This window comes from Eubalaena glacialis, chromosome 2, assembly GCF_028564815.1.
Source record: "Eubalaena glacialis isolate mEubGla1 chromosome 2, mEubGla1.1.hap2.+ XY, whole genome shotgun sequence".
Lineage (NCBI taxonomy): Eukaryota > Metazoa > Chordata > Mammalia > Artiodactyla > Balaenidae > Eubalaena > Eubalaena glacialis.
This window is the reverse complement of record NC_083717.1, coordinates 192,920,059-192,946,717: the sequence shown is the minus strand read 5'-3', so window position 1 is coordinate 192,946,717 and position 26,659 is coordinate 192,920,059. Positions and strand designations below refer to the sequence as shown.

Genomic DNA, 26,659 nt, shown 5'->3' with positions numbered 1-26,659 from the left:
GCATATAACTAACAAGCTAAGGAGACAGGGTAGAATAATAATAAACAATAAATGCAAAAGAAGATCAAAGGAACAAGAAAGAAACAGAACAGGTGGGTCAAATAAATAGAAAGCTTTCCATCAGTAGATCTAACTAAAAATATATGAGCAAATACTTAAAAGAAACTGTAAACGGTACTAAATGTCCTACATAAAAGCAAAAATTTCCTTTTAAGATTTGGATAAAAATGTGTACAGACATACCTAAAACATAAGAATAAAGAAGGACTGAAAGCACAAAGATGAAAAGTCACTACGCAAACACTAACAAAAAGAAACTGGCGTAACTATATTGATATGAGGTAAGAAGCATTACAAGAGATACAGTGACTCCATAATAAGGGGTTCAATCCTCCACAGCGACCTTTGGAGAGGCAGCAAAAAGCAGTAGTGAGTGGTATAACCTGATGACATCATATTCACTGTGGGTGTTTCTATGGAAGAGAAAAAAATGGTACAGAAGTGACAATACAGAACAAGGAAGACATCCCACTTCCAGGCACAGTGATATGAGGAATGCAGGGGAAAAGGCAAGTACCACATGAGAGGGCTGCAGGGAAAATAGTGCCATCAGGAGACAATGAATTTGCAGTAAGAACAAGAATGTGAGGGACATTCACAAGAGAAACTGAGGATTAGGGGGATTCTGCTGATGTACCCTGAGTTTCAGAAGGCTCAGTATAAAAGTGTCAAGAGAAGGTCAGGGGTGCGAGATGCGATCAGAAAAAAAATGTACAGTGTCTTAGAGATTAAAGCCTATAGAACGAGGGGATGACCTAGGAATCCTGGCCTTCTTGGTGACTGATCACCAAGAAAAAAGCACATATGGGACTCCCCTGGTGGCCTAGTGGTTAGGATTCCAGGCTTTCACACCATGGCCCAGGTTCAATCCCTGGTCGGGGAACTGAGATCCCACAAGCCACGCTGCACGGCCAAAAAGGAAAAGAAAAGAAAAAAGCACATAATGAGATCAATACCAATGGCAGAAAGCAACAGAGAAGCTAGGAGTGCTGAGGGAGGGGAAGGTGGGGTGAGGATCTCACCAGGAACATCTGAAGTTCTGGGGCTTCCTCTCAACGTCTGTTGAAGCCTCTAGGCTGGCAGAGTAGCAGTCTCACTCTAAGCAGAGGAACACTTTCTTGCTCCCCCGAAAAAGGCTGCGACTCTGAGCTCGGATTCTAAAGAGCCAATAAATCTCTGGTAGCTACCAAAAGGAGGGTTATTCTCAGAGGAAGAAGTAGAGCTGGTTACACAGCCCTCCTCCAAAATCCACCTCTGGAGTTCCTAACTGCCCGAGTTCCAGAAGATTTTACATTGTCTTTAATAGTGTTGTTAAGCGCTATTATTCTAACAAAAGAAAATGCTACTTTTCTACGAGTGGTAATGAGGGTAATGAGAGTTCACCAGTTCTGTGCCTTTGTATTTCATTCATTTATTTGTTCAAAAGGTTTTTACTTTGTGCCAACTATGTGCTGAACAATGTTCTAGACTCTGGGAATACAGCATAAACAAAAACCTGTGCCTTTACAGAGTTTAAGTTTTAGAACAGATATTAAACAAATATGTACATTTATATAACGTTAGTAGGTGCTACGAAAATAAGAAACAGTATACCAGGATAAGGGGGACGGGAGTGCAATGGAGGTTTTCATTTAAATAGTACGGTCAAAATATCTCCTCTGAATTATTCTTGCCCAAAATAATTTTAATCAGAAATTGATCAATCCTCTAAATTTAACCACCAGTTTATAGAAAATATAAAGGATAAAGGAACATGTTAAAAACAGTACAGGGATGCAATCAGAAAATCCAGAATGAGGGAAACTCAACCAGACAATCTAGTGGTTTTCTACAACTAAATTATGAGGGAAATCAAAAACAAAGACAGGAAAATCTATATATTAAGATTTATTTGTGTGCTTTTGGCCAAGATGGGAGTAGCAGAGACCAGATTTACCCTCCTCCCTGAAAAATCCAGACAAACAAACAAAATATAAGAAACAATGGTCTTCCAGACAACGCACATCACTGATCCTTGAAAGATGGGAAACAAGGGACTTCCCTGGTGGTCCAGTGGTTAAGAATCCACCTTCCAATGCAGGGGACACGGGTTCGATCCCTGGTGGGAGAACTAAGATCCCACATGCTACGGGGCAACTAAACCTGTGCACCACAATGAGAGAGAAGCCGAGAAGCCCGCTTGCCATAACTAGAGAGAAGCCCGCAATGAAGAGCCCACACAGCCCAAAAAAAAAAGAAAAAAGGGAAACAAAGGAGATGAGCCCTACTGCTGTCCCAGCTTCTTGCGTTGAGAGAGCTTCCAGGCCACGGAGCCAGGACAGTGAAGTGAACCTTTATAAGCAGCTATGGGGATGACAAATAAGCATATTTTTAAAGTGTTCAATATCATTTGTCAGTAGGCAAATGTAAGTTAAAACCACAATATGATACCACTACACATATATTAGAATGTCTAAAATTGAAAAGACTGACCATACCACGTGTTAGTAAGGTTGTGGAGCAACTGGAACTCTCATACACTGCTGGTAAGAATGTAAAATTATAAAACCACCTTGGGGAAGTCTGCAGTTTCTTAAAAAAATTAAGTATACAACTACTATATGATTCCATTCCTGAGCATTTACCCACAAGAGAAGGAAATATATGTTCACACACAGACTTGTACACAAATATTATTCACAGCAGCTTTATCTGTCATAGCCAAACAATGGAAATAACTCAAATGTCCACCAAGAGGTGAATGAATAAAAAAAATTCTGTTGTATCCATACAAGGTAATTCTACTGAGCAATAAAAAAGAAGAATCAAATGATACATGCAACAATGTGGATGAGTCTCAAATTAATTATGCTGAAAGAAGCCAGACAAGATAGTACATAATTTCAGATTCCATTTATATAAAACTCTAGAAAATGCAAACTAATCTACAGTGACAGAAAGCAAATCAGTGGTTGCTTAGGGGAGGAGGGAAAGGTAGGAGGAATCACAAAGAGGCATGAGGAAATCTGGGGGTGGGGGGTGATGAATATATTCAGTATCTTGATTGTGGTGATAATTTCACAGGTGTATACATACGTCAGAACTAATCAAACTGGGACTTCCCTGGCGGTGCAGTGGTTAAGAAACCACCTGCCAATGCAGGGGACACAGGTTCGAGCCCTGGTCCGGGAAGATCCCACATGCCGCGGAGCAACTAAGCCCATGCGCCACAACTACTGAAGTCCGCACGCCTAGAGCCCATGTGCCGCAACAAGAGAAGCTACTGCAATGAGAAGCCTGCACACCACAATGAAGAGTAGCCCCCGCTCACCACAACTAGAGAAAGCCTGCACGCAGCAACGAAGACCCAATGCAGTCAAAAATAAATAAATAAATTTATTTTAAAAAAAAACACTAATCAAACTGTACACTTTAAATGACAGTTTATTAAATGTCAATTATACCTCAATAAAGCTATTTTTTAATATTTTATTTATCAATTTATTTTGGCTGTACTAGGTTTTGGTTGCAGCACATGGGATCTTAGTTACAGCGTGCAGGGTCTTAGTTGTGGCATGTGGACTTCTCAGTTGCGGCATGCATGTGGGATCTAGTTCCCCGACCAGGGATCGAACCCAGGCCCCCTGCATTGGGAACTCGGAGTCTTAACCACTGGACCACGAGGGAAGTCCCAATAAAGCATTTTTTAAAAAATAAATTTATTTATTTATTTATTTTTGGCTGTGTTGGGTCTTCATTGCTGCGAGCAGGGGCTACTCTTCGTTGCGGTGCGCAGGCTTCTCAATGCGGCGGCTTCTCTTGTTGTAGAGCACAGGCTCTAGGCACTCGGGCTTCAATAGTTGTGGCACGTGGGCTTCAGTAGTTGTGGCTCGCAGGCGCATGGGCTTGGCTGCTCCATGGCATGTGGGATCTTCCCAGACCAGGGCTCGAACCCGTGTCCCCTGCATTGGCAGGAGGATTCCTAACCACTGCGCCACCAGGGAAGTCCCAATAAACCTATTTTTTTAATGCAACATGTGCATCATGTTTGAATGCTGATCTAAACAACTATTTAAAAAGAGACGACTGGAGATACAATTATACTAAGGAACAAATATTAATTTTATTTAATTGTGCTATCTGTGGTTAGATTTTTTGTTGTTATTGTTATTGTTGGTTTTTATATTTAAAGACTTAATTGTTTTAGAGCAGTTCTAAGTTTATAGCAAAATCAAGAGGAAGATACAGAGATTTCCCATATACTTTCTGCCCCTACATATGAATAGCTTCTCCCATTATCAACATCCCCACCAGAGTGGGACATTTGTTACCACTGACAAACCTATGTTGACACATCATAATCACACAAAGTCCATAGCACACTAGGGTTCACTTTTGGCGGTGTACATTCTATGAGTTTGGACAAACGTACAATGACGTGTATCCATTACTATGGTATCTTAGAGTAAATTTTCCCTGCCTAAAAATCCTCTGTGTTCAGCCTAATCATTCCTCCTCCTCCTCTAACCTCTGGCAACCACTGATCTTTTTACTGTCTATGTAGTTTTGCTTTTTCCAGAATATCACATAGTTGAAAGAATACACTATGACGCTAGACTATCTGTATTTTAGGGATAACATACTTACAGATGGATAGGTAGGTAGGTCAAGACACGCCTCATTGAGAAGGTAACATTTAAGCAAAGATTTGTAAGAAGGAAAGGAGATAAAAGTCATAAAAGTAATACAAGAACCAGACTAAGTAGGTCTTGTAAGGCCGTTGTGAAGTCTTTCACTTTTACCCTAAGTCAAACACGGGCCACTGTGAGGTTCTGAGCAGTAGAGAAACATACTGACTTACATTTTAACATGTGGAAGCAGAAGACTTACTAGAAGGCAACCTCAGTAATTAAAGTTATAGATGATGATGGCTTATAGGAGGACAGCTGCAGTGGAGGCAAATAAGAAGCAATCATATTCTCCAAGCTAGCAGAGATGGTCTGTAGGCAGGGATACGAAAATGATATAGGCAGTTCCCACCCTCAATGGGCAGTGGCGAAGACATAGAAGCTAATACTTACCTAAAGACAGAGAAGTGCTATGACAGAAGTAACAAGGTACAAGAGGAAGACAGACAAGGTGGACGCAACTTAGAGGAGAGATGGGAGAAGAGTCCATGATAATTCTCCATAAATGTTGCCTGAATTATTATGTGCGGGTATCTCAACCTCAAAACTGCCACATCCCCTATTCAGCGGATGGCACCACCAATCACCAAGTCACTTAAGCCAAAATCCTAGGAGTTGTCGTCGCCTCCTTGTGCCCCACATTAAATCTATCATTACAGTCTGTCTACTGTAACCGCTTAAGAGTTTTCCAACACATCCTCATTTCCCTCCTACCCTCACGGCATCCTCTCACCAGAACTTGACTCCATGAGGGCTGGGATGCCTAGTCTGTTTACAGTGCCCACAACGGTGTCTGGCACATTGTACGTGCTCATTTACAAGTTTCTAAATAAATAAGTGGTCTTCTCTACCTTCCGTTAATTCATTCCCACAAGCTCTTCTCATCACAACAACAATGATCTTTCCAAACTGCAATCACATTCACAGCACTCTGTGGCTTAGAACTCTCCAGCCTTGCTCAATGAAGAGCAATGACTCTCCTAAGTGGGGCAGTGTAGCTTTAAAACGCATGGTCAGTATGACAGGTAGTATTTCACAAAAATATTACACTATTGCTTCCATAACACAAACATTAATGTGTTATTTTTAAGAGACGTAAGTCTTAAATTGTTACTAAAGTTCGTTTAATTTTGCACAGCAATGGGAACCACTGACAAATGGTTATTAAAAATCAATTAATTTTGCAGAGCAAAGGGAACCACTGAAAAAACGAAACAAGAACCTACAGAATGGGAGAAAATATCTGCAAGTGATGCGACCAACAAGGGGTTAATATCCAAAATATACAAACATCTCATACAACTCAGTATCAAAAAAAAACAAACCCAGTCAAAAAATGGGCAGAAGACCTGAATAGACATTTTTCCAAAGAAGACATACAGACGGCCAACAGGCACACGAAAAGATGCTCAACATCACTAATTATTAAAGAAATGCAAATCAAAACCACAGTGAGGTAACTCCTCACACCAGTCAGAATGATCATCAACAAAAAGTCTACAAACAACAAATGCTGGAGAGGGTGCAGAGAAAAGAGAACCCTGGTGCACTGTTGGTGGGAATGTAAATTGGTGCAGCCACTATGGAAAACAGTATGGAGGATCCTTAAAAAACTAAAAATAGAACCACCACATGATTTAGCAATTCCACTCCAGTGTGTATCTCCAAAAGCACAGAAAACACTAATTCAAAAAGATACATGAAAAAAAAAAAAAATGCATCCAGTGTTCTAGAAGCACTATTTACAATAGTCAAGACTTGGAAGCAACCCAACTGCCCATCAACAGACAATATGATTAAGAAGATGTCTCGGGCTTCCCTGGTGGCGCAGTGGTTGAGAATCTGCCTGCCAATGCAGGGGACACGGGTTCGAGCCCTCGTCTGGGAAGATCCCACATGCTGCGGAGCAACTAAGCCCGTAAGCCACAGCTACTGAGCCTGCGCGTCTGGAGCCTGTGCTCCGCAACGGGAGAGGCCGTGACAGTGAGAGGCCCGCGCACCGCGATGAAGAGTGGCCCCCGCTCTCCGCAACTGGAGAAAGCCCTCGCACAGAAACGAAAACCCAACACAGCCAAAACTAACTAAATAAATAAATTTAAAAAAAGATGTCTCTCTCACACACACACACACACACACACACACACACACGCACACACAAAAGAATATTACTCAGCCATAAAGAATGAAATACTGCCATTTGCGGCAACATGATGGACCTAGATAATATTATGCTTAGTGAAATAAATCAGACAGAGAAAGACAAACACTATAATATCACCTACATATAGAATCGAAAAAATAATACAAATGAATGTATATGAAAAACAGAAACAGATTCACAGATATAGAAAACAAACTCATGGTTACCAAAGGGGAGAGGCAAGGGGGGAGGGAAAAATTAGAGGTATGGAATTAACAGATACAAAATACTATATATAAAATAGATAAGCAACAAAGAGTTACTGTATAGCACAAAGCATTATACCCATTATCTTGTAACAACTTACAGTGTAGTATAATGTGTAAAAATACTGAATCACTATGCTGTACACCTGAAACTAACACAATATTGTAAATCAACTATACTTTAATTAAAATAATATAGGGGGCTTCCCTGGTGGTGCAGTGGTTAAGAATCCACTTGCCAATGCATGGGACACAGGTTCGAGCCCTGGTCCGGGAAGATCCCACATGCCTTGGAGCAACCAAGCCCGTGCGCCACAACTACTGAGCCTGCGCTCTAGAGCCCACGAGCCGCAACTACTAAAGCCCATGCTCCGCAACAAGAGAAGCCACCGCAATGAGAAGCCCGCGCACCACGATGAGTAGCCCCCCGCTCGCCACAACTAGAGAAAGCCCGCGTGCAGCAACGAAGACCCAACGCAGCCAAAAAATAAATTAATAAAAATTAAAAAAAAAAAAAAAAAACAGGGAGTCCCCTGGTGGCCTAGTGGTTAGGACTCTGCACTTTCACTGCTGTGGCCCAGGTTCAATCCCTGGTCAGGGAACTGAGATCCCACAAGCCACACGGCATGGCCAAAAAATAAATAAAATAAAATAAATAAAAACATTTAAACGACATTTAAAATAAATTCCAAATAGAGGATGACTGCTAGTAAGTAGAGGGTTTCTTTGGGGGTAATGAAAACGAAATTAGACAGTGGTAACGGTTGTACAACTCTGTGAATATACTAAAAACTGCCAAACTGTACACTTAAGAGAGTGAATTTTATGGTGTGTGAATTGTATCTTAGTAAAGCTATTATTTAAAAATAAAATAAGCTCCTTAGCTTGGCACACAAGGCCCTTGTGATCTGTCATGTGCCTACCTCTATAGTCTCACCTTGCACCACTTTCCTGATTACATCCCCAAGCCTCAATTATATCAAACTTCCTCAAAAACGTCACATTCTCTCTACCCACAGGATCTAAACATATGGATCCCTCAGCCTGGAGAGCTTCCCTTCATATGCCCTTCAAGACCTACCTAAGGGTCACCTCGGGAAAGCCCTCCCTTCCACATCCAATTTCAACCACCTCACCTCATCCCACCATGCCCCCAGGCTGTCAGAGCACAGGCATACTTTATCACACGGCACTCACATACACCAGATGAGGCATTTTATGACTACTGGATATAGTAAGTATTCAATAAATAAGTCTAATATACAATTTCATTTTCTGTAATGTGGAAAAGCAAATTTACTAAACTTTAGCCAAAAAAGTTTTTTTTTGCTAAAGCAAAGATGACAAAAATCTTACAATTATAGGGACTTCTCTGGTGGCGTACTGGTTAAGAATCTGCCTGCCAATGCAGGGGACACGGGTTCGAGCCCTGGTCCGGGAAGATCCCACACGCCGCGGAGCAACTAAGCCTGTGCGCCACAACTACTGAGCCCACGTGCCACAACTACTGAAGCCCGCGCGCCTAGAGCCCGTGCTCCGCAACAAGGAAGCCACCGCAATGAGAAGCCCGCGCACCGCAACAAAGAGTAGCCCCCGTTCGATGCAGCTAGAGAAAGCCCGCACGCGGCAATGAAGACCCAACACAGCCAAAAATTTAAAAATGCAATAAGTAATTAATAAAAAACTTACAATTATTAAATCTGGTTGCCAGACATACAGGACTCATTAATATTTCTATTGTTTTCCACATGTTCAAATTCTTCATAAGCAAAAAAGCAAACTCATTAATGTTTAGGAAAACTATATAAGTGTAAAATCCTATAACAGAGAGAAAAATTAGTGTTCTTAGACCACCAGAAGTAAAAGGAGTCCATCGTTTTCTCACACGAGTTCCTAAAAGTATGTACAAAAGTGCAATGTGGGGCTTCCCTGGTGGAGCAGGGGTTGAGAGTCCGCTTGCCAATGCAGGGGACACGGGTTCGGGCCCTGGTCTGGGAGGATCCCACATGCCGCGGAGCGGCTGGGCCCGTGAGCCACAACTGCTGGGCCTGCGCGTCTGGAGCCTGTGCTCCGCAACAGGAGAGGCCGCGATGGTGGGAGGCCTGCGCATCGCGATGGAGAGTGGTCCCCGCTTGCCGCGACTAGAGAAAGCCCTCGCACAGAAACAGAGACCCAACACAGCCAAAAATAAATAATAAATAAATAATAATAATTAAAAAAAAAAAAAAAGTGCAATGTGTAGAAAGCAAGACAATAGACGTGTAAGAGGAGAATTACGTTCCTGAAAAGCTAAAACTAAAAAACACCTAATTACATCTCATCTTACTTTTTCCAGAGCATAATTCCAATTTCATACATGTTCTTAAATTGGTTTTTTCCTTCACAGTTAAACACAGTCCACCAATGAATGTGTCTAATTGAGGCAAAAGTTGCATGCTTTTAGAATGCCTAATGATTATTAGCTTTGTCTTAACTGCATTAAAGTCTGTAGAACTTAAACTTCAAATCCTTGGTATCAACACTTTCACTTTGCTACTGCTACTTGTTCTTAATAAGATAGAAAGTGTGGTTTCAAAACTTTTTTACAGCAATACAACTCTTACTTTAAAAATTATCTAGAAACTTAAAATGCAAAACTAAATAAAAGCTCAGCTACTCCAGCTTCTACCCTGCTTTAGCAGGGTGAGGGGCCTGCATGCCCACCCCCAACCTCTCTGCTCCACTAACAATACTGTACAAAAATGGCAATGCCATGGAAACTGACCCGTTGCCAAGCAAGCAGAACACCAGCAAGGACTCAAAATGATAGTTCATCAGTTATATAAAACCTTAATTCAGTTTAGGAGGATCAATATATGGCATATGAAAGCGCCAGATGTTCAAAATCTAAAAGGCATCGAGCTGAAAATGACTAGGAAACAATAAAAATTCTGTAAGAAGTGCTTCAAAAGGAACACACACACACAAATACTTATTACATCTCAGCAAGATGGAAGTCTAAGACAGTCCAAGAATGAGATATTTCCTAAATTATACTTTTCTCTGAAAAAGTATTAGTTCTTAATTAGAATGAATAATTTTTAAATAATATATTTTATAAAGAATAGTGAACTCAAAAAAAAAAATCCTGCTTTGGAAAGTTCTGGCTAGAATCATCAGATTTCAATAAGTAGGCAGACTAAGCACTCTATCATGAACACTGAAATGAATAGTGGCTATATGAAAACATAAAATTTGATATTCTGGTTTCTAAAAGCATTATTATTATTCTATTTACAGAATGCTTCCATGAACATAAAACCCAAACTTAAAAGTTTAAAAGCCACAACAAGCCAAAGCAATTTGCAGAGAAAACAACAAAGCTGAGGGTTATCATGCTCCCTGATTTCAAACTACATTACAAAGCTACAGTAATCAAAAGAGTATGGTACTGGCCCCAAAACAGGGACATAGATAAATGGAACAGAATAGAGAGCCCAGAAATAAGCCTACATTTATACAATCAATTAATCCACAACAAAGGAGACAAGAATATGCAATAGGGAAAAGACAGCCTCTTCAATAAATGGTGTTGGAAAAATCAGACAGCTACATGCAAAAGAATCAAACTGGACCACTTTCTCACACCACATACAAAAATAAACTCAAAATGGATTAAAGACTTAAATGTTAGACCTGAAACCATACAACTCCTAGAAGAAAACACAGGCAGTACACTCTGGTTGCCAGAAGGGATGGGGGGGGTGAAACAGGTGACAGGGATTAAGAGGTACAAACCTCCAGTCATGGGGATGTAATATACAGCATAAGGAATATGGTCAATAATATTGTAATAACTTTGTATGGGGACAGATGGTTACTAGACTTATCCTGGTGGTCATTTCATAATGTGTGTAAACGTCAAATCATTATGTAGTATACCTGAAACTAACATAACATTGTACATTAACGATATTTCAATTAAAAAAAAAAAAGCCCTAACAGCTTGAAGAAGAAACGAAATAGATTAAGGGTAAAAGACAACATGTAAATGTGTACTAACGTTTTCTTTAAAAAAGGAAATATAACCAATTCTTCTACTTTTCTTTTTTAAAAAATCTAGACTTCTGCTTCCAGCCAAGGTGGGGTGACATGAACCAGATTTACCTTGTCATTATGAACAACTAAAAACGAATGTACAAAGCAATAGTCTTCAAGACATTGGACACCAAGCAACAGAGTACAACGATCCTTGAGAGATAGGAAACGAACGAAGTAAATCCTACAACTGCCCCGGTTTATTGCCTGGAGAGAGTTTCCAACTGGCAGGCAGCACAGGGAGAGAGAACCCAGGGAAAGTCAGGCTATCTCCCCAAGTTTAGGAGGCAAGCTTAGGCCAAGGAAGCCAGGGCAGCTAGAGTTTGTAGGGCAGGATACCAGAAAAGAGAGCTGCACAGAAAGAGAACTCCAGAGATCTCCTCCTTGAGTATTCAGCATAGTACTGATCAGCACATGCCTGTGAAGAAAATACTTGAGGTTTCTGGATAAAGAACTACTCAAAAGAATAAAAAGAATAATCCATGAGGCTCACACAGGACCAAGAAGAGTGCCTATTCCCAACAGCCAGAGTGGAAAACCTCAGAATTAAAGGACTATTGGGTAGAGTAAGTACTCAGAAGGGTTTTGGCTCAGTACTGGGAAATAATTAACCCTAGACTAAATGCTGCTCTGATCCCACCTAACAAAGCTTAAAAGCAAGATCTGAAATGAACAAACCATGTCTAAGGAACTTAACCATGTTCCAGAACAAAGCGCAAGAATATTTATAGGAATATAAAGATACCCAGCATCCAAAGTAAAATTCATAATATCTGGCATCCAAACAAAAATTACCAAACAAGTAAAGAAACAGGAAAAGACAACCCATAAAGAGGAAAAAAATCAATCAGTTGACACCAACTCAGAAATGAGATGGATGGGAGAATTAGTAAACCAGGGCATTAAAACAATTACAACTGTATTGCAAAGTGTTTGAGAAGTTTGAGGCAAGGCTGAGTATGCTCGGGAGACCTAAGATACATTTAAAAAGCCCAAATCACACCTGAAACTATCACAACACTGTTAGTCAACTATACTTCAATAAAAAAATGAAAAATTTTTTAAAAGACCCAAATCAAACTTCTAGATATGAAACCTGGAAGATGAAAAAAATACATGTATTAACAACACATTAGACGCTGCAAAAGAAAAGACTGGCAAACTTAAAGATATAGCAATAGAAAGCAGTCAAAATGAAAGAGAGGGGCTTCCCTGGCGGTGCAGTGGTTAAGAATCTGCCTGCCAATGCGGGCGACACGTGTTCGAGCCCTGGCCCGGGAAGATCCCTCATGCTGCGGAGCAACTAAGCCCGTGCGCCACAACTACTGAGTCTGAGCTCTAGAGCCCGCGAGCCACAACTACTGAGCCCGCGCGCCACAACTACTGAAGCCCGCACGCTTACAGCCTGTGCTCCGCAAAGAGAAGCCACCACAATGAGAAGCCTGCACACTGCAGCGAAGAGTAGCCCCCGCTCGCTGCAACTAGAGAAAGCCCATGTGCAGCAACAAAGACCCTACACAACCAAAAATAAATAAAATAAATAAATTCATTAAAAAAAAGAAAGAAAAAGACTGACCAGAGCATCAGTAAGCAGTGGGACTTCAAACAGCCTAATATATGCACACCTGTGTATGTGTAAATATGTATAGTTTACTTTATGTCAATTAAACCTCAATAAAGCTGTTCTAAAAACCTAACCTTTTCTGGGCTTCCCTGGTGGCAAAGTAGCTAAGAATCCACCTGCCAATGCAGGGGACACAGGTTCGAGCCCTGGTCCAGGAGGATCCCACATGCCGCAGAGCAACTAAGCCCATGCGCCACAACTGCTGAGCCTGCGCTATAGAGCCCAAGGGCCACAACTACTGAGCCCTCATGCCACAACTACTGAAGCCCATGCGCCGCAACTACTGAGCCCACATGCCGCAACTACTGAAGCCTGCGTGCCTAGAGCCCGTGCTCCTCAACAAGAGAAGCCACCGCAATGAGAAGCCCACGCACCGCAATGAAGGGTAGCCCCCACTCGCCACAACTAAAGAAAGCCCGCGCAGCAAGGAAGACCCAACGCAGCCATAAATAAATAAATAAAAATAAAGATCCCTTAAAAAAAAAAAAAAGGCTGAGCCTTCATATTGTTAATTTTTTAAGTCCTATATTTATCTTCAATATACCCATATATCTTAATCATCCTTTTGGTTTAATTAGGTACTAAATAACAACCTCAAAAAACAAACCTCTCCAAGCTTTCAATTTTTACTTGCTTTCTCAAGAAGCCTATTTTGAATACCTTAATAGCAATATTTTAACAAATACTCCACTAGAGGAATTCAGTACACAGCCATCGTAATGTTTATCGGCTGTTCCAATATCACATTTCATCATGCACCTTGATTAAAGAGGCAAAACTACCGAACTAATTATAAAAATTAAAAAGAATAAAGATTTCATCAGAACCTCTAGATCAGTGCTGTCCAACAGCACTTTCTGGGATAATGGAAATGTCCTACTTGGCGCCATCCAATACAGCAGCCAATAGCTACATACTTGAAATGTAGCTAGTGTGACAGAACTGAACTTTTAATTTTATTTGATTTTAATAAATTTAAATTTAAATAATTATAGATCACTAGTGGCTATATTACTGGACAGCACAGCTCAAGACAATTTAAAAGAAAATCTAGATTGAAATTCTTAAGAAAGATTAGCATTTTCAAAATAATTTTTTAACATTTACAGCTTATATATATTATTAATTTTTAAATTAATAAACATCATAAAATCATAAACACAGAAAAACGCCTATTTTTAAGGCTTGGCTCAAAGGACCACTTCACCTAAAACTTCTTCCTGGTTTCTTCAATGCCCCTCCTCCACCCCAGGGTCAGGTGACCCCGCGACACCATGCCTCACAGCACCCTCTGTGTGCTTGCTGCCATCAGTGACGGGGGGAGGGGGAGAGTGGGAAAGGGGAAGTAGATGCTTAAGGGAGATGAAGTTTTCTCTTGGGGTGATGAAAACACTTTGGGGGCTTCCCTGGTGGTGCAGTGGTTGAGAATCTGCCTGCCAATGCAGGGGACACGGGTTCGAGCCCTGGTCTGGGAAGATCCCACATGCCGTGGAGCAATTAAGCCCGTGAGCCACAATTACTGAGCCTGCGCATCTGGAGCTTGTGCTCCACAACAAGAGAGGCCACGATAGTGAGAGGCCCGCACACCGCGATGAAGAGTGGCCCCCACTTGCCACAACTAGAGAAAGCCCTCGCACAGAAACGAAGACCCAACACAGCAAAAAATGAAAATAAATAAATAAATAAATTTATTAAAAAAAAAAAAAAAACACTTTGGAACTAGATGGTGTGGGTGGTGGGTGCACACAGTGTAAATGTACTAAATGCCACTGAATTCTTCACTTTAAAATGGTTAATTTTATGTCATATGAAATTCACCTTGATAAAAATAAATTTTTAAGAATGCATCTAAGATGTGTATCTCTAACTCATACAAATTCATTACTAAAAAGGCACAGAAAACAGGGGAAACCAGCTTTTAAATGCAACTTTAAAGCTCATTTTTTTCCCTTGGGTTTCCATTTTTTAACTAAACTTGGTGCTTAATTATCAACTGTCCATTACAAAATGCCTATTCAAGGTAAGTCAGTCAGTGCACACAAATGTTCTTATTAAATGCAGAATCACATTCAGCTACATCAAGTGAGAAGAGAAACCTTTAGATATTTAAACCGAATTGGTGGCTCAAAAAACTAAGAAAGCAGAAGCACATGACACCACGAAGACTTTATGGAACCGAGTAAGACCAGACTAGCCAAGTACTTACCCTACTCTTCTTACCATCCTGATCGCCCTATATCCACACTAAGTCTGAAAGCAGAACTAGCCCAAGCCCAGAAGCTTCTATGTCAGTAAAGCAGGATCTGCAATCTTCAGTAAGAGTATGTATGTGTGTAAAACAGCACAGTTTAAGTGAATAGAATGTTTAACCGATGCCCAAAATTTTAATTAACCTTCTCAGGCATAAATAGGGCCATCAGGTAGTACTTCTTGGTCACTAGATGAAACTGCTGAAAAGGATAACCACAGCCAAACTTCAGGAGCAGAGACTCACCCAAGTGCCCTCGGTATAAGTACAAGGCAAACCTTGGGGTTCTGGGCAGACAAAAACTAGTCCTTAGTTAACTTACACTATGATCAAATCAAACATGGCAAACTTCACAAACAGAATAAAGCTTACAATTTTCTTTAAGTATACTCTGGTCTTTGAAAAATAGAATACAATTCACTAATAACACCAAGAAATATATACTTTGGGGATTTTTTGGGAGGCAGGACAGGGTTAGTTTGGTTTTTGTTTTTTTGATGGGGGAGGAAGGATGGGAATAATATGCAAGGGAGGAAAATTAGTTGTTGAACAATACTAACCAGATAGCTGTACAGGTGAAACCAAGGGGTTTTTTTAAAATGCTCTCTTAGATATTTTAATTTGTGTATCTTTTCACACTTTATTAAGACCTGGTTCTTAAATTCATTCCACAGCTCAAGTTCAGTGTGAATCTGTAGAAAAACATATGGGGGGGATAGATATTTAAATGTTATACTCAACTGTTAAACTAAAGGGTAACCAACATAACAGGGTCCATTGTAACCTTATGTCATCCAATCGCAAGAAATCACTCCCCTCAAAAAACAATTGTATTTTACACTCTGAAAATGACTATTTCGACATACATGGAGTAAAGCAACTCATTCCAATTTGCCCTAGTCAACCAAGCCAGATACCTCCCATTTCATTTGTGTTTTCACTGCCAGGAAGCAGAGGAATGTAATTGGACATGAAGCAGGCTCTGGCAACCCTAAACATAAAACTCCACAATCCCTGGGACCACATGGAAACGACTAAGCAACTGATCCAATAAAGTATTGCTCCTAAGTGTTTTTTCTTAAAGAGGATTTCTGGCTGGCTCTCCCTGAAATACACTAGATTGAAAGCTGACAGCAACTTACACTTAATGGGATCTTGGTGTTCTTCCTTTCTTAGTGACATATAAAATAATGGTGCTTCCGACAACGGCTGGCATCTTAGAATGGGTTACCTTGGGCAAGTTACTAGGTTGAACCATAACAATAAGCCTCTCCATGCCTCTGTTTCCTCATATCGAAAACGGTGATAACAACTTTATCTGGTATGACTGCTGTGATTGTTGTGTTAAATCATTAATAGGTATAAAGTGTTCAAACCAGTCTGGCACACAGCCAGCACTACACTAACCTGGCACTGACAGATCGTTCCTTCAAGGATATCCTATGAGTGATGATAAGCTGCACCTCCCTAGCCACACACTCGCCCACTCCCTTGTAATCAGTGACAAACCCGTAAGACAAATGAATTTGGTTTTACTCCACAGCACGTTAACCCGTTATAGGAAACTGACCGTCATGGAAACTAAAGCTGTAACTTTAACCTCTAACTAGTATGCTGTTATAACTAGATGCTGGACAGAAATTAAATCAGAGCTTTCAAGTCATCTGGTACTGAAACTTAGGTCCATCGGTTAATAATTAGTACACCAAATGAACTGAATAAAGTTGAAACATAACAAAAAAAGACGTGTCAATTCTCAGTGACATTCATCTTAGAAACCAGGAGTCCTAGTGACAATTATTATAGGAGCTATGTACCAAGTCCAGTCTCTGAGCAGAAACATATCCAACCAGGGATATATTTTTACTCCTTCCTGAAAAGAAACTCAATCAACCCCCATACTAGAGAGAAAAAAAAAACTCTACATATGTAACCCTAATAAAGGATCAGTATCCAAATATATAAAGAACTCCCACAAATCAGTAAGAAAAAGTACACCCTACAGAAAAAGAGCAAAAGATATATTCACAGAAGGAAACCAAGTAGCCAAAAAAACATATAAAAGCACACTTAACCTCACCAGTAATTTAGAAAAATGCCAACATAAACCACAAAAAGACAGTACTGCAAAAAGTTAATAAACCTAACACCTTAGTGAAAATTGGGTGAAGGAAAGCAATTTTCTGTGCCTGTTAGTGGCAATGTACTTGTTTGGAAAACACCAAAGCAAATGAATATGCACAAATAATTCCATTTACAAAAAGACTTTGACAGTAACAAAACATATTGCTTTTCACACATAAGTACGTACTGAAGTACAAAAACACACACGGGCATTCTGCCGGCCTTGAGAGTGTGCCACTCAGATCTCCCTTCAAGAGAGAAAGAGCTGAGAGGAGTGTAATTAGCTGACAGCCCCAGCTGCCCAGCACCTTTGGGGTCCACTGCAGCATTCATACCAACGCCAGGCCAATGACTGAACACAGCCGGCATTCTAGGGCAGGCCCTTTCCTGCCCAATGCACTCTAACAAACAACCTGTGCTCTGGCTGCACTGCAATCTTAGGCCCCTGGATCCAATCATCAATCATCCTTCCTTCTGTTTTCCTTCACAGGTGTCACACCTGCACCCATTCTGAAGGCTTTGCCACCTAACCTTCTTCCTCTCCTCTCTATCATCCCAGGCATTTACCACTATGACACTCTTCTTTTTTTTTTTTAATAAATTTATTTATTTTTATTTTATTTATTTTATTTTTGGCTGTGTTGGGTCTTCGTTGCTACGCACAGGCTTTTCTCTGGTTGCGGCAAGCTTCGTTGCGGTGCGCAGGCTTTTCATTGCAGTGGCTTCTCTATGTTTCAGAGCATGGGCTCTAGGCACGTGGGCTTCAGTAGTTGTGGCACTTGGGCTCAGTAGTTGTGGCTCGTGGGCTCTAGGGCACAGGCTCAGTAGTTGAGGCGCCCGGGCTTAGTTGCTCCACGGCATGTGGGATCTTCCCAGACAAGGAAGGGCTCGAACCTGTGTCCCGTGCATTGGCAGGCGGATTCTTAACCACTGCGCCACCAGGGAAGCCCCACTATGACACTCTTGCACGCCTAATTCTATCTTGGCATCTGCTTCATAGAGGATGCAAACTATCACAGGGATAACAAAAATCAACTTCCAATTAGTGAAGGCAGGAGTGGAAGAATTAGCCTCTACCTGCACCTGAAGCAAATATGTCCTAATATCAACAGTGTTTAATCACAGTGGTGGGCATGTAACTGTAGATATTATTTTCTTTTTTATTTGAATGGGTTTTTAAAATAACTCTATCTTTACAATTCTGTCCTACCTTATGATAATTTGCAAAGACATTCCAACATCTAATCACTATCTAATCACTTCAATTTTAGAAATTTAACTCTTACTCCTGGTTCTAAAATCATGCACCCGTATTACCGTTCCCAATTATTGTATGCAGTAACAATGCTCTAAAACAATAAGAGTTTTAAGTTTGGCTTCACTGGCCTCAAGTCTACCTGGAGATACGTTTAATGAGTGAAAGACAAATACAAGTCACTTTGTCTCCGCAGGCCTTACTTTCCTCATCTAGAACACAGGAAGGCTGGACTGGGCAGACACTACAATTCTCTCTCTCGTTTCTCCAAGGAAGGGAAAATCCAGAAATTTCAAAGAATTATGTCTACTGTGTGATTTTTACTAAGATCACCATCTTTAAAGAATTTGACTAATTTGAAAAAAATAGGAGTTTTAGGGTTCACTGTCAACATTTCATTTAAATGACATTTTAATGTTATTTTAAAATATTTGTCTCAAACATTTTAGCAAAACACCTTTTGTCACCTTAAACCATTCTATTTTTTAAATACTTTTTTAAAAAATCAACAACAGAAAACATAAAACTCAACCAGAAGACAGACATATGTATTAGAAGAATTTCCATAACACAAAACAGAAGAAATTTTTAAATTACAACTATTACCCCTTATCATTTCTAGGGTCACAAATATTTTCCATAATTGCTATTTAAAGCTGTAGGAATTAACTCACTCCAAATCACTGAATCAGCATTCAATCCCCAATTCCTACCTTATTCAGACTTTTACTGTGCTGCTACAGAGATTCCCTCCACAAAAGGGATTTCCAGTTCTGTTTTAAATATAAAAACCAATACAAGCCTTATTTCTTACTTTTACATTATGCATGGAACCTCTAAAGAAAGGCTCAGAAGAAAGTGAGGGCTAAATTACAAATTAATTACAACAATCTATATAGCAGAGAGTAAAATATAAAAAGTAAAATAAGCTGGGGGAGAATACAGTAACTTGGACAGACTTTAATGTTTCATCTCCAAAGACTAAGAAGTTAGTTGCAACTAAATTGCCCCACAGAACTTTATAACACTAAGGAAAATAGCTTTTTAAGAGTAAGCCTAAATTTCTTCAGTACCAATGACTTTCAACACTGCTTTTAAAACAACTCTGCTCTGATCAGCCTCAACCAGCTAACCTCTGAATCACACTCATCACCCACGGAAGGGAACATTGTGGCAGAAGAACCTCACCTCGAAAACATTAACTCTCAAAGACAAGAACTTGAAAGTTTAGAGCAAAAACTCCCTAACTCAGAACACAGTTAATGTGTACTTCACTTTGGCCCAGGGATGGATTCAAGGTTTCTTTTGTACTATCCAGAAACTTGATCTGAGCAGGTTTACCTATTCTCTCTGGATCTCAGTGTACTTTTCTGCTATATAAATGTATTGGACTAGTTCTCCCTCTTCCAGGAAAGAATATTTACCTAAATTGCAGCAGGTAACTTAAAAGTAATCATCTTCAAATATCTCAGTGCATGATTCACATTCAAATCTACGGCTTCATTGTAATTCAGTCTTACCTCTGCAGTAAAGCAGGCAATGCGGGGACCACTGCTTGGCAACTGAAGTCCCACAAATGATAATTAGAATAAGACAGTAGACAATGTTTACTTAACAGTCACTGTGTGTCAAGCACTGCGCTGGACATTTTACATGTATTAGCTCAGTTAATTTCTTCTCTTGCGGAAGAAGTTCCACTACCTCTACTTCACAGATGAAAGCAAAAATAAAGTAACTTGCCCAGGGGCAACACACAGTTGTCAAGAGGCACTGCCAAGATCTGAACTTGGGTTTGACGATTCTCATAGCCCAAGCTCTCACAGTCTACTCTATACTTCTGAAAGAAGGAGGAAATTAAAAAGATGACTATAACTGACATAATCACAGGCCACAAGTGAGGGAAAGAACCCTGATTCATAATGGAGGAAACTGAGCCTCCTAAGATAAAATGACCAGTTCGACCTTAAACCACCTTCTTAACCACAGAGACAGGGCATTCAACCTCCCGACAACCAGCTTAAGTGTCTCCTACTTCACTACATCATGAAGGTGATCACTCGCAGGATTTAGCATTGCCCTGGCCTCTCATTTGGGTAAACACTACCTCAAAGTACGTCTACATCACAAAGCATTCACTGTAACTTATGAATTTTGGGGTATCTTTAAAATTGATTTTTACAATGAAACTAAAGCATAGCAAATAATGTGTTCAAAGAGGAACATAGAACCACCAGTAAGAAGAAAAGCAGGTCAAGACACCCTGTTCAGAAAAATTATTCCACATTAAAGCATAACACATTTTATTAATACAAGTCAACTCTGAAGTGACAGTTGAGCCAATGACAACCACAAATTTTCTAATCTGATTAAATATACTGGATTCAATGTTCCAAATACAGGGTGCATGTTTAAAGGACTATTACCTCAAAAATATTTACCATTAACATTTCCTCTTCTGTAAGAGTCTTAGTTTTACTATTAGTGAACTGTGATACTGAAAACCAGCACAGATAGAAGTTGACAGTAATAACACACGCTGGGACTTCCCTGGTGGTACAGTGGTTAAGAATCCGCCTGCCAATGCAGGGGACACGGGTTCGAGCCCTGGTCCAGGAAGATCTCACACTCCGTGGGGCAACTAAACCTGTGCGCCACAACTACTGAGCCCGCATGCTGCAACTACTGAAGCCCGTGCGCCTAGATGTAGCCCGTGCTCCACAACAAGAGAAGCCACCGCAATGAACAGCCCCCACTCACCGCAACTAGAGAAAGCCTGCATGCAGCAACGAAGACCCAACACAGCCAAAAATAAATAAATTTTTTAAAAAATAAAAAATAAAAATAAATAAAAGAAACCAAAGACAACCCAGCATACACTATGGCACTGAGTATGGAAAGACAGTCTGGACCCCACATGAGAACAAAGACTAAGTTAAAGATATGGAACTGCATTCTGGTCTTGTTTTTAAATCTAACTGATAAAACTTGTTCCATCATTATAAACACAGATGTTATTTTAACTACCAAGTTCTGATCCAGTGATCCAGTTTAGGTCTTAATTAGATAATAAGAACTGAATCAGCATTTTAGGACAGCAGTGCTCTATCCACCTCACTCACTACTCGGGAGGGATGACAGAAATGAATCTTCCTTGGGCTATACAGGGAGTATCAGGTGGATCTAGTTTCAACCATTCGCTTTTAAAGCTGAATAGGGTCAAGTTGGGATACTGTGGGTAAATAAAATCTGACCTTAAAACAAATTAAAATCAACTTCTTCCACTCATACATCTTTACAGAGATAGTTTTTTAAAAAAGCAGTTTCCTGATGAGTTTCACACTTACCGGTCTGTTCAAATTTGTATAAATAAATAAATAAATAAACAAACAAACAAATATTCAAAACTCAGGTAGGGGGAAAAAAAACCCAGTAACAATCACAATCTCAATTCCATATTATTCCTAACTTGTACTCATGGAAGGAAACTGTCTTAAATCTAAAGACCGAAAAAAATTTTTTTTGCCATGAAACAAAATTGGTGTATCATTTCTATTCCAAAATGGAAGTCTCCCCGTCTCTTAGATTTTTTTTTAATTAATTAATTAATTAATTATATTTTTGGCTGCATTGGGTCTTCGTTGCAGTGCACCGGCTTCTCATTGCAGCGGCTTCTCTTGTTGCAGAGCACGGGCTCTAGGCGCGAGGGCTTCAGTAGTTGTGGCTCACAGGCTCTAGAGCGCAGGCTCAGTAGTTGCGGTGCATGGGCTTAGCTGCTCCACAGCATGTGGGATCTTCCCGGACCAGGGCTCGAACCCATGTCCCCTGCATTGGCAGGCGGATTCTTAACCACTGCGCCACCAGGGAAGCCCCGTCCCTTACGTTTTAAGTTAAATGAGAACACACCTAAAAAAATAAATCAGTAGGAAACAGTAAAATCCTACAATTTCCAGCCATACCTAGGAATTCGTCCCACTGCTCAGATTGGCAAAACAGGGTTTCAAATTATTTCATACCAGTTAGATTCCTTTCCAGATTAAAACAAACACAAAATAGGAAATGTTAATGCCAAGACCCAATCAACTGGCAGTAAGACCATGCAGCAAAACATTTATAGTGTTTTACTTTTTAGAATGGCAGGTCTCTAGCAAATTCATGCTTGCATCTATTCCATGAAAACTGCAAGGACAGCTCAAAATATGATCCTATTACATGTGCTGTTTCAAAGAGAACAACTCCAAAGAAATCAGGCTCATTCCTAACAATGTTGAGCTAGACATCAATATTTAGAAGAATGTCAGAATTCTAACTCTTGCTGTTGCCATCAAATATGCCCTTTTCTTTAGTCACATCCAACATATTTATATAAAGCTTTCAAAACGAATATAAACAAAATGTTCCAAAAAACTGACCAACTTATTAAAACTAAAAGATATATACAAGTTGATTTTTTTTAATACGTGGGGGAAACTTGGTGACAAGCTTTGCTTTATGTTCTGTGTATTAAAACAAAGATGGACTTGACCTACAAAATGAAGATAGGGTCAACTGTAACCAAAAAACAGTATGCTTCCCCTGGTGGCCAACCATGGAATGGAGAAGGCATGCACAGAAGAGAAAAAGCCTTGTCTCGGAGTTCCATCCTGTCACTCTTATAAATGAGAAGTGACTACCAAAAAAGGAAGACGCGGGGGAAGGGGAAACTATCAAAAAGACTAACATAAGTTAAAAGGAATACAAACCTGGGCGGTAGACTACATATACTTTAAGAGATTTAAATCATCAACAGACCAAAACGTAGAAGACAAATACGGGAAAGGTCATTTATTTCCAGAGTGCCCAAGAGCTCACTCAGGGATCCCTATGTATTTTCACTTCAAACAACACCCAGAGTTTCATACCTAAATAACAGCTTAAGAGCAATCGCCTTTTTCAAGGGCTAGATCCTTGCAATTTTCTGCAGTCTTGTTTCCAAGGAAAAGCATTTATGCATTTATCTTCTCAAACTCGTGGTATAACCTACATAGAGAACCTTCAGTTCTAAAGCCCTCCAACCAGGAGGACTGTTAACTCCAGTTCCACAAGGTTCTCTTTTGAGTTTTATTTCTGAAAGAAAACCCACGTCCTTTCAAACATTTTCCATGCCAACAACCTTTTAAAGATAATCTTATACGGAGACAGGCTAGAATCTCACTGACGAATTCCTTTGTCTGATTGGATTTTTCTGGTACTTTAAATCTGCTTCCACACAGAAGAGCAGCAAGAGTAGCAAATGTTCCAGGCTAGGGGGTAGGGATTTCTTGGAGGCGGACATCATTTGTTAGGCTAAAGCTTCTGAAGGTTCTAATCTTTCACAACCCGTTCCTTAAAAAAAAAAAAAAAGGGGGGGGGGCGGGAGGAAATACACACACATTTACAAATAGGTCCTAAAATCAAACTGCCACCAGCCAGTCTCTCTTCCCCGGGCAGGCGCCCTCTGGGAAGCACACTTCTTTTATTAACTGGTTTTGGGAGATCTCAGGACGGGAGGGGAGTCGGGGGCAGGCAGGAGCCCAGGGGCCGGCAGGACGAGGAAAGGGCATGCGGGGCAACCTTCCGCAGGGGAGAAACGGCTCCGAGGACGTCCCAAGCCCGGGCGCTCGCAGGACGCTAACTCTCCGGCGCGGCCGCCCCTGCCCGGCCCCGGCACGGCTCGTGCGGACCCGGGGACGCCGGAACCCCCGGCCCAGGTGGCCAGGTGTGGCCGCGCGCCGCCGCCTCCAATCCGACCCGCCGCGGCGACCGGGGCCTCCCCGGGGGCAGGCACGCCGGCAGGACACTCTTGCGCGGGTGTCTCCCCGCGGACAGCAGGACCCACACAGGCAAAAAGAAAGTTGTCCGAGGCCGTCCGCCCCCTCGGGTTGCCGGCCGGCCGGGCCGGGGCGCCACTCACCAGGGTCGAAGTCGGGCACCACCGCCTGGTACTGGGGTCCGACCCGCATGCCGCCGCCACCTGCGGGGAAGCAGAGAGGAGGTCAGCGGGCGGGCGGGCGGGCGGGCGAGCGGGCGGGGGCGGCGCGGGCGGCTGCCACCTACCGTGCTCCTCGTCGCTGGACGAGCCCGAGCTGCCTTCCTCCCAGGAGTTGCTGCTGCTGTTGCCATTGGGCGCCGCCGCCGCCAAACTTTTATTCTGCCCATTATTGGGGGCGGCGGCGGCCGAGGCGGAGGCGGCGGTGGCCGAGGAGGCGGCGGCGGCCGAGGAGGCGGCGGCGGCGGCGGAGGCGGCCGAGGCGGCGGCCGAGGCGGCGGCGGCCGAGGCAGCCGCGTTGGCCGCGTTGTTCCTCCCTCTCCGTTTCCCTGAGACCTCGGGGCCCTTCTCCACCATGGCCGGCATCGGCGGGGGCCCGGGCCGGGCGAAAGTGGCGGGGACCCGCGGCTCCTGAGGAGGGGGCGCCGGGGGGGAGGGGGTGAGAGCGGGCGCGGAGGCGGGCGGGCGCGGCCGGAGCTCGCGGGCGCGAGTTGGGGCTGGGGCGGCCCTAGCGGGCGGAGAGCGGAGCCGCTTCAAGCCCCCAGCGCCGAGCCGAGCACAACTTTCGCTCTCATCGCCGCCCGCACTTCACTGGCACTAACTACTCCAGGAGCAGCGAGCGGGAGGGGAGGGGGCGGGGCCTGGGCGAGCGGGGGAAGCCGCGCGCAGCCCAACCCGGCGCGGGGTGGCTCCGCCCCCGGCGTGCTCCCATTGGCTCTTGTGGGATTTGGACGGCGAGCGGCAGCCAGGTTGGCTCCGCGTACCCGTCTGTCCAAGGGGCCGGGGCGGGAGAGCGGGGAGGGGGAGGCTCCGGGCTTCCGTTGGTCAGGTTCGGTTGACGCGTATCGCCCGCTGTACGTGGTTTGAGGTTTGCAATCTCTCTACGCCCCATGATCCATCTCTCTAGGCAATAGCGAGGAGTTAGCTGTCCTCCCCGCCCCCTCCTTCTGCCGGCACCCCCCCTTCACCTGCGCGCACCCCCCGCGGCCTCTGCCCCCACGTTCCCCGAAGGGCTCCACTGAGGATCCCATCGGTTTCAAAAAGTAAAATATACGCGACACGAGAACAGAAATTGAATGCAAGGTTGGGACTACTTTCCCCCTCGCGCGGAGGATTACATCTCACAGTTTGAATGGGTTCTATACAAAGAGGGGAAACTAATTGGAAGAAACTAATTGAGCCCCCACCTTTCCCAAGGGATTTGGGGGTTACTCAGCGCCGGGGGAACCCTGGTGCAGGGGACAGGGTTCCCAGGTGACAGTCACCCCCGGAGTAGAAGAAAGCCGTGTAGGAGCTCAGGGGGTTTAGTGGAGCTTTCTGCTAATTTGGTGGAGGGAGGTTGGAAGTCGCCGCGATTGCCCGAGTTTCGGGGCGCGCCGCGCCTGCGAGGCCGGAGGAGAGGGTCCTCTGCCCCTGCCCGGTCGCAGAGTCGGGGCGCGGGGTCCCTGCCGTCCCGGGTGGCTGTTTGGAGAGCTGTGAAGGAGCCGAATTGTCCCAGGGGGAGGGGAGCACTTAAAAATGGGGTGGGGGACTTACAGAAATGGGCTGGGGTCCGGGAAGGGTAAAGAGGAAGAAGCTATTTTCATCCCAAGCCTTTGGTAGGGGAGGAGGGTCAACTTCCTCCGAGGCAAGAGCCACTTTTCCGGATCTGCTGCCTGCCCTGCCTCCCCCACTCCACCCCGGGCACCCAGTGAGGGAGAGCTCGAGCCAGCCCGAAATATCCTTGCCCCGGAGAGTGACCACCGGCCGACACGGGGCTGCTTTTATAGCTGAGGGGGGGGGGGGAATGGGAGAGTGTGTGACTCCCCTGGAGGACTGTATCTGCCCCACCCCCACCGATCCCCCCAAACAACACGCTCTTCGTACATAATCAGGAATAACCAGGAGGCGAGAGAAGGTCTACAAATGAAATATATATATATATATATATTTTTTTTTTTTATGCAGCGGATGGCTATTTTTCTTTTAAGTTACTTCAAACCTGAGCTTAATATGGGGACAGTTTACACCAGCTCTGGTTATAAATAGCTACAGGGAGAAATCTGAAGTTTTACGGTTTTAAAGCCTGAATAAATAAGCAGGATGTTCTCCACGTTTTTTTCAGCATGAGCCATCATTATTACTTCAGTGAAGTGACCATGTTCAATTCTGCCTGAATGAACTGTAAGAAAAAGCGCTGGGAGCCCTCCCCATG

At 42.7% G+C, this 26,659-nt stretch overlaps 1 protein-coding gene across 2 annotated transcripts in view; it reads right to left on the bottom strand.

The window, feature by feature from the left end:
• Positions 1 to 26,081, bottom strand: part of RCOR1 (REST corepressor 1) — a 117,869-nt gene extending 91,788 nt beyond the window's left edge. Inside the window, exons 1-3 of one of the 2 annotated variants that reach the window (XM_061181295.1) lie at positions 26,002 to 26,081; positions 24,534 to 24,876; positions 24,391 to 24,450 (exon numbers count right to left, since the gene is read on the bottom strand). In XM_061181295.1, the coding sequence (XP_061037278.1) occupies positions 24,391 to 24,450; positions 24,534 to 24,831 (358 nt within the window). In that variant the 5' untranslated portion in view covers positions 24,832 to 24,876; positions 26,002 to 26,081. Of the gene's footprint in view, positions 1 to 24,390; positions 24,451 to 24,533; positions 25,049 to 26,001 lie in introns of those variants that run through there. The other variant, XM_061181294.1, reaches the window with a different exon arrangement.
• Between the last annotated feature and the right edge of the window lie 578 nt (positions 26,082 to 26,659).